At 39.3% G+C, this 12,903-nt stretch overlaps 1 protein-coding gene across 1 annotated transcript in view; it reads right to left on the reverse strand.

The window, feature by feature from the left end:
• Positions 1-2,914: 2,914 nt before the first annotated feature.
• The window catches only part of sspo (SCO-spondin), a 76,248-nt gene continuing 66,259 nt past the window's right edge, over positions 2,915-12,903 (reverse strand). Inside the window, 4 exon segments of the mRNA XM_088001615.1 lie at positions 2,915-3,320; positions 5,454-5,604; positions 7,408-7,538; positions 8,091-8,151. Of these exon segments, the coding sequence (XP_087857741.1) occupies positions 3,298-3,320; positions 5,454-5,604; positions 7,408-7,538; positions 8,091-8,151 (366 nt within the window). The 3' untranslated portion in view covers positions 2,915-3,297.

Genomic DNA, 12,903 nt, shown 5'->3' on the forward strand with positions numbered 1-12,903 from the left:
CCTTCTTTCTTAAAGCAGCAAAATAAAAAGCAGTTTACGCACAGCCACCTCCCCGGTTTCTCCCCTCTATTGTACTGCCCTGCTCCGCTCTGTGCCATGCATGCTCTCAAATGTAGAGGGGGGTGAGGGGGAAGGTTTTTATCGTTTACGAAAATGAAGGAAAAAAATAAAGCACCTGCGCAAAAACGAAGCGTCTCCTCCGTTGCGCCAGATGTTTTTGTGGTTTTATTGCGGGTTTTGTGGAAATGCGGCTGCGGCGCGTCTGTAACCTGCTTTCTTCGGGGGCTGGACGGGGACTCACCACTCAGCCTGCTCAGCTACGTCACACCGCCGGGGTTCCCCCCTTCCGTCAAGCTGGAGATGATGCGTTCAAGTACAGCGGGAAATTATTGCTGTGCGTTTGGATGAGGCGCATGTGTTTTTGTGTGTGTGTGTGTGTGTGTGTGTGTGTGTGTGTGTGTGTGTGTGTGTGTGTGTGTGTGTGTGTGTGTGTGTGTGGGGTGTGTGTGTGTGTGTGTGTGTGTGTGTGTGTGTGTGTGTTTTAGAAGGTGTTCTGTGGATCTCTCCTCCACAGAATGAAACGGTTCTGCGTTCCCTTCAGTTCACACTGTGTCTCACTGAGATGTTAAACTCTCACACAGACCGCATCTCAGACTATTCCTTCTGTTTATTCTGTTTTTAAGCTGTGATAGGACTCGGAAAGACCGGCGGGACATGACGAACTGCTGCCAGGCAGAAAGACCATCCATCAAAGTGTGACATTTTGGTGCTTATTAAAAATGCATCAGTTGGTGATCCTGTTACACCGAGCGGCAGAGCGGCGAAAAGGCAGCGGGAGCCGGCCGGACAGCTTCCCCTCCTTCCAACTCCCTTATTTAGTCTGGAAAAGAGAAAAGCAGGGAGAGAAGGATGGAGGAGGAGAGAGAAAACGAGGAGGAAAAGAAAAATATGGTTTATTTTCAAAGAATGGACGGATCCAAGGCTGTAACGCTTGTTTTTTGTTCACACTGTCTGCACACATGAGTAACGGTCACCACAGATCCTTGATGTGCTCTTGCTACATTTCACTTTCACATAAAACTCCTTAAAGCTGCCAACTTTCATAAGTGGAGAACATAAACAGCAGATTATGTTGAACCTGCATGGAGAAAAAAAAGTGGGACTCAGACAGGAAACTGATGTAGATTTTGTTCTTGGCCCTTTTAAGGACCGTTAAAATAAAAAAAATAAATAAAAAATCTATGATGCAGAAAGAGAAATTATGGATTTTGTTTTTATTTATTGCTAAAGACTCTCTTATCTAGTGCTTCTAAAATCTAGGTTTAAACCAGGGACATGACGGCCGTTTTGTCAAGTATGGTGTCAGCAATAGCTTTGACCAGGGGCGCAACTACATATTATTCAGGTGGATGCGAAAACATAAATCGGCGTCCCCCCCACCCCCCAAAGGAAGGTACGTAAGGGTGAAGGAGCGTAGAAAACATACGGTCGCTCTATCCGTATGAGCGACTGTATGTTCACCCTGGCCATACAGAAACAGCCAAGGGGCCACAGATGGCCCTCGAGCCACACTTTGGACACCCTGCATGAGCTGAAAAGAATAACAGGAGCACCAAAATGTAAGAGTGCAGCAGACTGATGGATCTAGTGTGAGGAAAGATAAAAGAGAGCTAAAACACTGACAAAAGGAACCAGAAGAGCTAATTACAGGTGAGTGGATGCAGCTGGGGAAGGGAGCAGGTAGAGGCAAATGATTAACAGCTGGGAGGGAGAAGAATAACAAGCTGAGAGGGAAGTAAAGTAAAGAGAATGAGAAATAAACCTATAGAAACAGTAAATGGAAAGAAACATGAAACACAAACAAGAATGAACTGAACCAGTAAGATAAGAGGGAATAAACAAAGACATGATGATAATGAAAGTCTAAACGTGAACATATCACCGAGCTGCTCAGAGCATGTTTTATAAAAATGTATGCTGATGACACCATGGTTTATGTTCAGCCTGTTGGTTGGGTTCACTCTGCTTCCAGTCAGCTTCAAATGTCACTCAGTTACGTTACGTTGCTCCTGAATCCAAAGACAACCAACGAAAATGATTTAATGAGCATCGACACAGTTTCTGTTGCCTCGGACCGGCAGGCTGGCACATTGACAAACCCTACAGTGAAGTGTGAGGTGAAGTACAGGTGCTGTGCTGCGTGAGGGATAGGTGCACGTCACATTATAGATGGAAAAATAAAACATATGTAGACATTTTGAAGTAGAATATCAAGACATTAGCCAGAAAGTTGAAGGTTGGGGACACAGGAAGCTTTCAAAATGTAGAAAGATTCCAACCAAGAACATCAACAAATTAGTTACAAAGTGGCTAAAGAACAAAAACTAAATAAATTAAATAAAGTGAATGTATGTTTTGCAGCAGTTGCCATGAAGCCCTGATCTCAGTTCTATGGAAAATTTGTAGCTGGAGCTTAAAGGTCTGTGTGTGAACAAGGCAGTTTGTGAACTCAGTTAAACCAGTTCTGTTAGGATGAGTAGAGTAAAGCAAATTCAAATTTATGAAAAGCAGGAAAAGTTTAGACTCGCTTAAGAAAAAAAGGCTGTTTTGTTATGAACATATCAGGCTTCTCATTGGTCAGATCCTCCTATTACTACCTGCTCTTTTCCCTGTTACCATCATGAAGGTTTCCTCTTGTTCTACTTTGCTTTTAGTTTATTCTTTTTTTTTTTTCTTGGAATTTTCTCTTGTCTTTAGATTCTACCTGCTTCCTGTCTGTCTGTGTTCTTCACCTCTACAATCCATCACAGCTCCATGACACACTAATGAGAAACTGCTGAGTCATTCACTTCATTTCCTCATGTCAGTGACTAGTCACGACTATCAATGAAAAACAAACGACAGGGAGAATAACTTCCAGAATAAGCATTTTTATTGATAAACTCAACAGTTGGAAACAAGAATACTGGCAGCAGACATAAGATACTCATCAAACATCTCTTAATGCGTAACAGGTTATACTTGGATCAAACTATAAACACTCAGTAGGAAAAGACTGTACAGGAAGAAGAAGCTGCAGAGCAAGAACTTGAAACTACGTGGCCCAGTGTGTCCTTCAAGAGCCGCTTTCACTCGTCTGTCCATCCATCTGCTCATCCTGGAAACATCCATTTATCACAGAGCTGGCTGTCAGAATGCTGCTTCGCTCAGCATGGGGTTCAGACTGTTCCCACTCTACCTGACACACACTCATCCACACACACACACACGCACACACACTCGAGCCGCAAACTCAGCTCAGCGTTTGGACACGTCGCCTCCTGTGAAGAGAGGAAACAGGGAAGTGATGCAGGCTGGCTCTGCTGCTTCACACAAAACAAAACAAAAAACAAAAACAAGAAAAAAAAACATTTACGGATTATAACAATCAACATGACTTCCTACAGTTTCTGTGATTTAGACCTCATTTTAAAATAAATATGGTAAGAATCTAGAGGTCAGTTAGATTTTATGTTTCAAATGATGTGTGTTTTTGTTTTTGTGTGTGTGTGTGTGTGTGCGTGTGTGTGTGTGTGTGCATCTACAGCTCTGGAAAAGTTAAGAGCCCACTGCACTGAACCTCATTGTTTTTCCTCCTCCTGGTTTTTCCACCAATTATTCATTTCTGAACTCTTCCTGAGTTCAAACATTAGTATTGTTGTTTCTAAATGAACATGAACTTATGTTCTTTGCATTATTTGAGGTCTGAAACCATTTTTCATTTACTGCAAATAAATACTAATTCCAATTTCTGCTTGGAATTTCAGAGACATGTCAGTAGTTCAGAATAAAAGAACAATGTTCATTTTACTCAAACATAAACATATAAAGAATAAAATCAGAGAAACTGATCATTTTAACTGGTCTCTTAATTTTTTCCAGAGCTGTACATGTGCTCTCATTTTTGCATGTGTGTGTGCATGGGTGTGTGTGTGTGTGTGTGTGCATTAGAGACGGATTGTCCCTAAAAGTGGAGCTGTCAGGCGTAATGTGTGCAGCAGAGTAGCTGTGGGAGGTGGTGGGTGATGCTTTCCAATTAACTAACGCAATTAACCAGGTTGATTAATGGTTTAACATGCAACTCCTTCAGAGGTCGGAGCTCTGCTTTCATTATTCATGAGCATGAAAGGCTAACACCTGTTTAACCGAGACTTCAGTGGATGTGCATCTACTACATATATGAAAATGCCATTGGCTGCATGTTTATGTTTGAGCCCAGAGTCACTGACTGGATAATTGGACTGAACATGAGTGGAGTTATATAATTATTGAGAACTAATTAAGTATTTGAAAAGTTTGAAAAAGAAAAATCAATGTTGTAGCCTTTTCATTTCAAATCACATTTTACCTAGCTTCTGACAGTAACTTTGTGGATAACCCGTTCTTTTTACATTTTTCTCTGAGATTTTTTTATATGTATAAATGGGTTTTATTAACAGATAAATTAATTTATTCATAAAACAAATTTACTCATTTTTCTAGATATGAATGTCTGAGCCAAACCACTAATGATGGTGATCCATTCTGATGTCAGAGCTGATAGGAAGTCATAGATTCACATCCACATCTTTAGAAGTGTGGACTGTGGATGTTAGCTTCGGGGACGTCTGAGCTACTGCTACATGTTTACCATTGAGATGCTATTTTAGGCTTGAGTAGCTTCACTGACAGGCTAACTCCTTTTAGCATAACTTGAACACAACAATAGGCTTTTCCAGCATCTCAGATCATTCATGAAACAATGATGAGCCCCCTGTGGACAAAGAGAAGCAGCTTTGTCATCCATCATTGTTTGCAGATGTCACTTGTGCGTCAGATTTACAGATGTACCAGAAACACAACACATAATTCCAGCTGGGGACATTTGTGTGCAGAAAATAAAAATAAAATAGAGAACGGGTTGAATTTATCTTTTACATGTTTAATTCTACTATTAATTAATTGAAAATAACACTCTCAATTCTTATGTATTATTTTAAAATTAGATTTTTGCTTTTAGCTGAAGCTATTATTTGAATTATCAGAATTTGAATTACTGAAATAAATCAACTTTTTTGTTCACCTTTTAATTTAGATTCCCTCAAGTAAATGTAATACTCAAGTTAAATTATGTAGGAAATTATTCTGTCAACAGTTTCTATATAACTTCCCATTACAAAAATGTTTTTTTTTTATGTAACAGCTTTCATTTCTCTTTCTTCAAAAAGATGAGGAAAAGGCATAATTAATGTGGCTTTATGAAGAACAATGGTCTATAGGAGAAAATCTCTGACCCTTTGTTTGAAAAGCATGTTGTTGGCTACAAGTCAGCACTGTGCACTCATCTGTCTTTTGTGTACAGTCTTAGCATATGCCTCATTTTCATACCGACGTGAGAGACAGATATGCAAATCCCCCTGCCCAGTGTTCCTCACCGTGGCAGCTGGTGCACTCGCAGCTGGTAATGACTGGTAGGAAGACCTGCTCACTTTCTCCGCTCGCGCAATGCAGGTTGAGGAAGCGGACCGGTTTCACCAGGTCCAGCTTGTAGCTGCAGCACTCGCACTCTGAGCGGAGGTGGGGCTCCTGCATGTGGAGAGGGAGAAAAGCAACAGAAAAGAGAGGAAGTAAAATGAGAACCAGACTGAAACAGAGGACCCTTGTTTTGTAGCTAAAAGTGCTATCATGTTAGCTTTTCTTGCCATGAATGGTGGCATAAGTGAAAATGTGTTTTAGTATTGTCTAAACATTAAGAAATAGAGCAAATTTAGATAGACACAGATGTAGATGGATAGAAAGATAGATAAACTATATCACTAGCTAGATGGAAAGAGATAGTTAGCTAGATAGATAAGCTACATAGCTATGCCAATCACACCCAGGCCACCAGGTCTGGCAATGATGGCACGGTTCACACATGGCATGCAACACATGGGCCAGATCTGTCCATGCCAAATACGGGCCAGTTCTGGAAGTAGTTATGTCACCCATGTGGCGGACAATTCATTTTCTCATAAGTCTAAAAGTGGTGATAATATTACGAAACATTTGTACATTTACCAGATGAAAGGACTTTTAACCACAAGAATAATATGGCTATATATATATATATTATCTCTTCAATCCCCATAGTCTGGGCAAAGGCCTGAGAAACCATGTTTCCAAATGTGGCTTTTAAGTTTCGAATGACGTTTGAGCTTCACGTTGTGCTCCAGAGACCTGCAAACATCAAAGCTAGCTAGTTAGATTGAAAGATGGCTAAGCTAGATAGTTCCATAGATAGATAAACTAAATAAGCTAAATAGAAACATGTCAAACTTTATTCATGTCCCAGTGGGCATTTAATTTTACAGCAAGACACAATAAAAACAATCTCGAGTCCTGTCATATGTTAAAAGTCTGTCAACAGCTTTTAATGCTCACCCATACTGAATAGTGCATATATACTGGGATCAATGGTGTGAAAATCAGTGTTTAACTGTGAGGATGGGGTGTTTTAGTTTATGCCAGTTTTAGCACCAGGTGATTGTGGCTGACTCAATAAACAGGGTGGATACTAAATCTCAGACAAGGATGCAACATAACAAATATCAAAGGCTGGCATCTAATTTGAGTCAGCTGAAAAGGGCAAAATTAATGTCAAACTTAATTGTTTAAAATGAACAATAACCACTCAATGTTTTAGTAAATCGAAAGACAAACTATAACAACACATTCTTTTACTTATGTTGTCCATTTAATGGTCCAATTAAAACATCCTCAATCCAGACAACAGGTCAGCCCTTGGTGAATGAAAATAAAACTTTTCTGTGCTGCCTAGTCACCATTTCAAATTCCTGGTTGCCATGGTAACGAGACATTATGATACATTTGGCAGAGCTAATGTTTATTTTTACTCATCTCCCCGGAGTAACTGACGTTATTTTATTTCTTTTTTCCACAACAATGAATGTGTGGATGCCAAGGAAGATTCGTGTCACCATAGTGATGAGTTTGCTGTTTTAAAAGGATGAAAAGACAAAAACAAGGAGAAAGGAAAAACAAGATAAGTACATGCATTTCCCATGGCTCATCTATCCATTAATGAATCATGAACCTTTGTTTTGAAGACATGTGAAGGTTCCAAGTCGAGCAGATAACTTAGTTTGAACTTGGGAGAGTATTTAGAAAAATGTATGTGTTAAACTTTGTTTTATTTTATAAAAGCACACTAAAGAACCTTGAGGTGGATCAAGCTTCATAGACCAAATGGAGAAATTTGACGTTATAGCAGGTTTCACCAGTATATGACATTTAAATAATATAAAATTTCAGTCGTATGAAAGTCATTTGTTCAGACAGAAAGATTGTCAAAATACGCGAGTGTGTATTCATCTCATCTGCCCATACCTCCATGATGACATCAGTCCAGGACAGACAGCGTCCCCTGCAGAAGCTGACCTCCACGTTGTCAAGTCGACAGTCTCCCTTGGTGATGTTCCGGACCTCGACGTAGCGCCTGCACTCCGCCCCAGGCTCACCTGGTGGAAACAGAGACGAGGACAGAGGAGAAGGGGACACAGAGAGACGAGGAAACGCAGCAAAAGCACAAAATCGTTTAGTTTCTGCATAGAAAAAAAAACAACAGAGGGATGATATGAGGGGAAGGAAGAGCAGAGAGCACGGTGACATTGCCCTGCCCTCACAGCATGTGACATTTCTTCCACAGGGAGACAGATTAAAGCCCCACTGTAGGCTAAGTAATGTAATCTCTCACTAATTGGGGACTGCAGCACTCGGTTTTTACCCTTTTAGAAAATGAAGAATGGAGCATTCACATCCACTGAAGTGCTTTGGAGGCCATCACCATTAAGGCTGTTTCAATATGTGCTTGTCAGAACAGTTTGCTTCACATTAGCATCATCTGCTTTGTTCCGTGTCCCAATCCGTATAAACTCCCAAAGAGTTGAAAGATGAGGGAGAATATCTGACGTGCCGATTAAGAGACAGATTAACATGACAATGAAAAGCATCAGGGAGAGAATAATCCACGAATCCAGACACAGCGCTAACGTCCTGCATGTTGCACTGACCTGGGAACTGTTTCCTGCAGACTGGACAGCAGCTGCCTGGTTCCTCCACTTTCACTTCCCCCTGAGAAGGAGATGATGATTACTTCAGCATAGTTTTCAAATTGTCTACTGAAGATTTTTTTTTAACAGTGTAACTTTTAAAAACCACAAATTGGGGTCAATCCAGTCGGCCACGGAACCGAAGATCAATATTCTATATCATAAATGTTGAAGTCATAGAATATTATTAGGCCTGCCACAAAAATCAATAAATCAATTAATCACATGATAAATTGATCCGTTGACATGATTTATCTCTTTTTTTGTCTCTTTCTACCAAAAACTGGATGGTAAAAGTCTTTGAGTTTTGTGCTTTAGTCTGAACTAGCCCTTAATTTGAAGGACAATTTTGTTTACAAAGACTTCAAAATTCATTTTATTTGTTTTGTTTATTTTGTATATTTTAAAAAGTCTTCCAGTTCCAGTGTTAACTGTTCATTAGAATTTAAAGTTTAATGATCTGTCAGAATGTGCTCTTGCATTATTATTTTGCCATTACCATCATATTACTTAAAAATAGTCTCAAAACAACAATATTTTACTTTATCGCAATAACTTCAGGAACAGTTTATCCAGAAATGTGTTATCTTCACAGGCCTAAATATTTTGCAGCTATATATAAATAAACAAATATATTAAAAGCAAAATGTGGGAGACCCTGATGTTTGGATAGTTTTTTATGTTGCGTGTATTTTTAATAATAATCAAAGGGTAAAGGAAATCCAGTTGATAGAATAGGATTCATCAAGTCTTCAACAAACGTCCCACTGTTTGTTCTGTTCAGAGTGACAGAACCACATTTGGACCACATCAGTGATGGCATTTACTTTGGAAGTTATTTGTATTTTCTATTTTTAATTAATAGGATGAAAGCTTTACCTAACCTCCCTCCAACCTGCCAATCATTTTTCATTTGATACATTTCAGATCATTTTATTCAAATCTATAACTCTACCACCACCTTAAAAAAAAAAAGAAAAAAAAAGCCTACTTTAGGTTTTTCTTAGTCGTGTCTTAAATGTAATCATCTCATCAAAATCAAAGTAGTAAAAATATTGAGTTTCTGTATTTTAGAGAACCATCATCATACAACATTGGTTTCCTTCTTGCAGCATACTGTACGTGTTTGGATGTTTTGATGTCAGTGTTCTTCATGCTGTGGGATTTTGTTTGTTAGATGTTTTAGTGAACTGAAAACTGTTGGAGACTTTGCCTGATTTGGAAAGGTGAACTTGTTGACCTTCAGCTCGGAAGATCCCAGAGATTTCCTCTGCTTGCATAAGTTTGTGTCTGAGTGTTCAGTGTTTTCTCAAACTTTCCAAACATATTAGATTATATTTCATTAGTTTGGTTGAATTAGATTAGCTTTTCATTTTTGATCAGTTGTAAAGTCAGGGACATGGCTATCTGTCTCTGACAGTAGCTGCATTTCCATTACAAATGTGCGCAAAGTGAAAAAACACAATTTCACAATTGCTGTGTTTCCATTAAGTAAGAAACACAATTAAAATCACACAGGAAAAAGTTTGTACATGCGATAAAATGCTGTACCATCATCCTCCTACAACGACTTCCTGTTATCTTCTTCGTGGTCTGCGCCAGTGGTAACACCTGGTTGTTGATCATGTGACTTGTGTGATGTGAAAAGAGTGTTTCCGTTAACTTTTTTGGGAAAACAACCAATGTTGACGCAGCCAAAGAAATCATCTCATCCAAATTTTTTATCAAAGAAACGAGTTTTTTCAAAAGCGGTATTTCCATTACGAGAATTTATTTTCAAAATCTCAACCGCAGCTACTGTTGACTGAATAAAGCTGGTAGAATATCTCCATACACAAATGCTCAACTGGTCTTGGGTCACACTACACACACACACACACACAAAAATAAAATTAGTTGACTTTTCTCAGAAAAATTCTAGGACATACCCTAGAATTACAAGAGGATATTGTTTTCTTCTTTTTCTAAGCTGGACAGCTATGTTAGAGAAACCAGGGTGGAAAATGGCAAAAGGGACAAAAATAAGACACAAATGAGGAGACTAAAAATAGTACGGAGGAGACAGGGCTGCAGGAACACACAGGAGGGAGTGTGAAGGAATGACACTGCAAAGGAGAAGATATGCAGGACAGTCACCAAGCAGACAATGAAATGTGTGGTGCTGTGTGATACCCAGGGCTGACAAAAGCTGCTGGGGAAGTCTAAGAGTAGACTTTTGCATTGTGGCACCTCAGCATCCTTCACTGCTCTGTGGCACCTCAACATACACAGACATCCAAAAACCCTTTTATCCTCTGCTGTGCCACAAGACCACTTCAGGCTCTGGAGTTTTTAATATGAGAAATGTGGGAAAAAATTGAATAATAGTGTAAAATATTTACAATGCCAGTCAGGACTTTACATGGACTCATCATTATTTATTTTTGGCCTTTATAAAAATGCATTGGAGCTCTTCCTTTTCTTGGGTAAAGGGTTTATGCAACACACAATGTATTGTTAAGACAAGAATAACATGATAAACATTAATGCAAATTTTCAGTAAGTAATATGTTCACAATCCTGGAGCCATAAACATCCAGTTCCACCAGTACGGGCAACCAAGCATGAATCATCAACAGAGGGTAAACAAAGCAGTTTACTCTGTGTAATTTAACAATCTACAGATCTTTCAACCACTTACTAACAATGAGACTGATGTCACAAAAGAACAAAGTTAATAACTTCATATGGTGGCTCCCTTCCAGGCCATAGCAGATAGGAAAGAATGTATCTGCTTTCCAACGCTCCAGTCAGGCCAAAATAAAATCAGCTGCTGGGTTTCCCAAACAAAACATTCACATTCTTCCCTGCCTGCTTGTTTGTTGTTTCTTTGTTCAGGTGACCGGCCAGTCAGTGCAGTCGATAATGGTACCTCACACAAAGAGGAAGGAATATTAAAAAGAAATGGAGAGTAGCTAACAAATTCAAATTGCCAGGTAGCGAGACAAAGCTTGGATAAAATAGGATGTTCGGTAAGGCAATGACCCCAAACACACATCAGCGCTGGTTCTGAAACATTAACACTCTGGAATGACCATGACCTTAACTATATTAAAAATGTGTGCAATTCGTTCTTTCAGCTTGTGAATTTCAACAAAAGAATCTGTAGTTTCTCTGCATCTTGCTAAGGGACATTTAAATATGAAAGTATCCTAATATTCTTTAGCTTGTATGTTTACATTTGAGTCGTTTTACCTTCCATTTTGAAAACTCATCGAATGTGTTTGTTGTATAATCATCCGTGTCTGGATCTAATGGATGACAAAGAGTCGTTGTGTTTGAGAGGAAAACCTCCTGACAGGTTTTCTCACCAGCTTTGATAACACGTTCAGTAAACTACCCAGAACAAGGAGCTCAAAGCTGACTCATAAATCACTGCATGCTGACAGAAAGCAGTGTTGAGATGGAAACCAGCAGGCATTAAATGACCTTTTCGTACCGACTGAGGTGTAACTTCATGGAGGCATAACTCAGAGAAAACAGGAAGGAATTTGAGAGTGTCAGACGGAATCATTGCATTGGCCCATTTACGTTCATCACTGCCTACGTACAGCAACCATGAGCTAAAAATACCTATTCAGGTCACAGTGTCAAGAATGAGACGGCAGATTTTGCCTGCTGTGGCTTATTTTGAACTTGCCCTCCAAGGGGAAGTTTTTTTTTATAAGGCCTGAAAAGTTACATTTTCTCCTCGCTTCATCTAAACTTACAGGTAGGTGTGCGATGACAAATTTGATTCTGCTGAGGTTGATATACCATGTTGTAGCCTAATGCATGCACTATGGTTAAATTTAGTGCTTCAGTGTTTTAGCATTAGCTTTTGCTAAATACTGTGATGGTATAGCGCTTTAGTGTTAGCAGAACTAATGTTTATGATCAGTGTTTAAGGGTTAGCGCAACTAACTTTTTAGCTAGCTGTCCCAAGTTGCTCCTGAGTATTGGTGAGCATGGCTAGCTGCTAAAGCTCTACAGTGTGTTGGTATAGTGCTTTAGCCTTAATGCTAGGAGAACAAATGTTTATTATTAGTGCTTTAAAGTTAGCACAAACTTTTCGCTAGCTGTCCCATGTTGGTTGGGACATTGTTGTGGGAAATTTGATGTAATGTTTGAATCTGGCCTGACTCACAGTGTCATAGTGTATCTGAGAAAAAACTGAACAAGCTAAGACAAATCTAGCATTAAATGATAACATTTCTTAGCTCTGTTAAAGAAGTGGAGTTTATCTAGAATAAACCAATACAAAAGAATTGCTCAAAAAGAATTTGAGTAATATTTTTTTAAAGGCTAAGTAACAGGGAAGAAAATCTAACTATATTGTTACTGATACAAGGCAATCAGTTCCTGGTGGGATGAGCGTTGTCATTGGATAGGAGAATAAAACTTGAGGCTTTCAGCTTTGATCAAATACAGGTTGAATTAGCCTGAAATTGAACTAATCTTATGAAGTAAAGACGGTGCTTTACAGGAACTGAGACAGTAAGGAAAACAGTTAAGTCTGGTATTGATCCGCTTCAGCCGGTGACTCTTAGAGAACATCTTCCTTCCCCTTCAGGGAAGACGGGTCATTTTAGCCATAGCCACCAGACCACCAGAGACATTCGGTGGACTGTTCCATTCTGAGGTCAAGGCTTAACATGTTTTAGAAAGACTTGCAGTGCACCTTTCTCTCTGGGTCGCCTGTTTGAGTACAAGCTAAAAAACTTTACTCTGACTTCACCACACAGTATTTAGTTGG

Source organism: Poecilia mexicana, unplaced genomic scaffold, assembly GCF_051168715.1.
Source record: "Poecilia mexicana isolate PSO_F unplaced genomic scaffold, ASM5116871v1 scaffold_20, whole genome shotgun sequence".
NCBI lineage: Eukaryota > Metazoa > Chordata > Actinopteri > Cyprinodontiformes > Poeciliidae > Poecilia > Poecilia mexicana.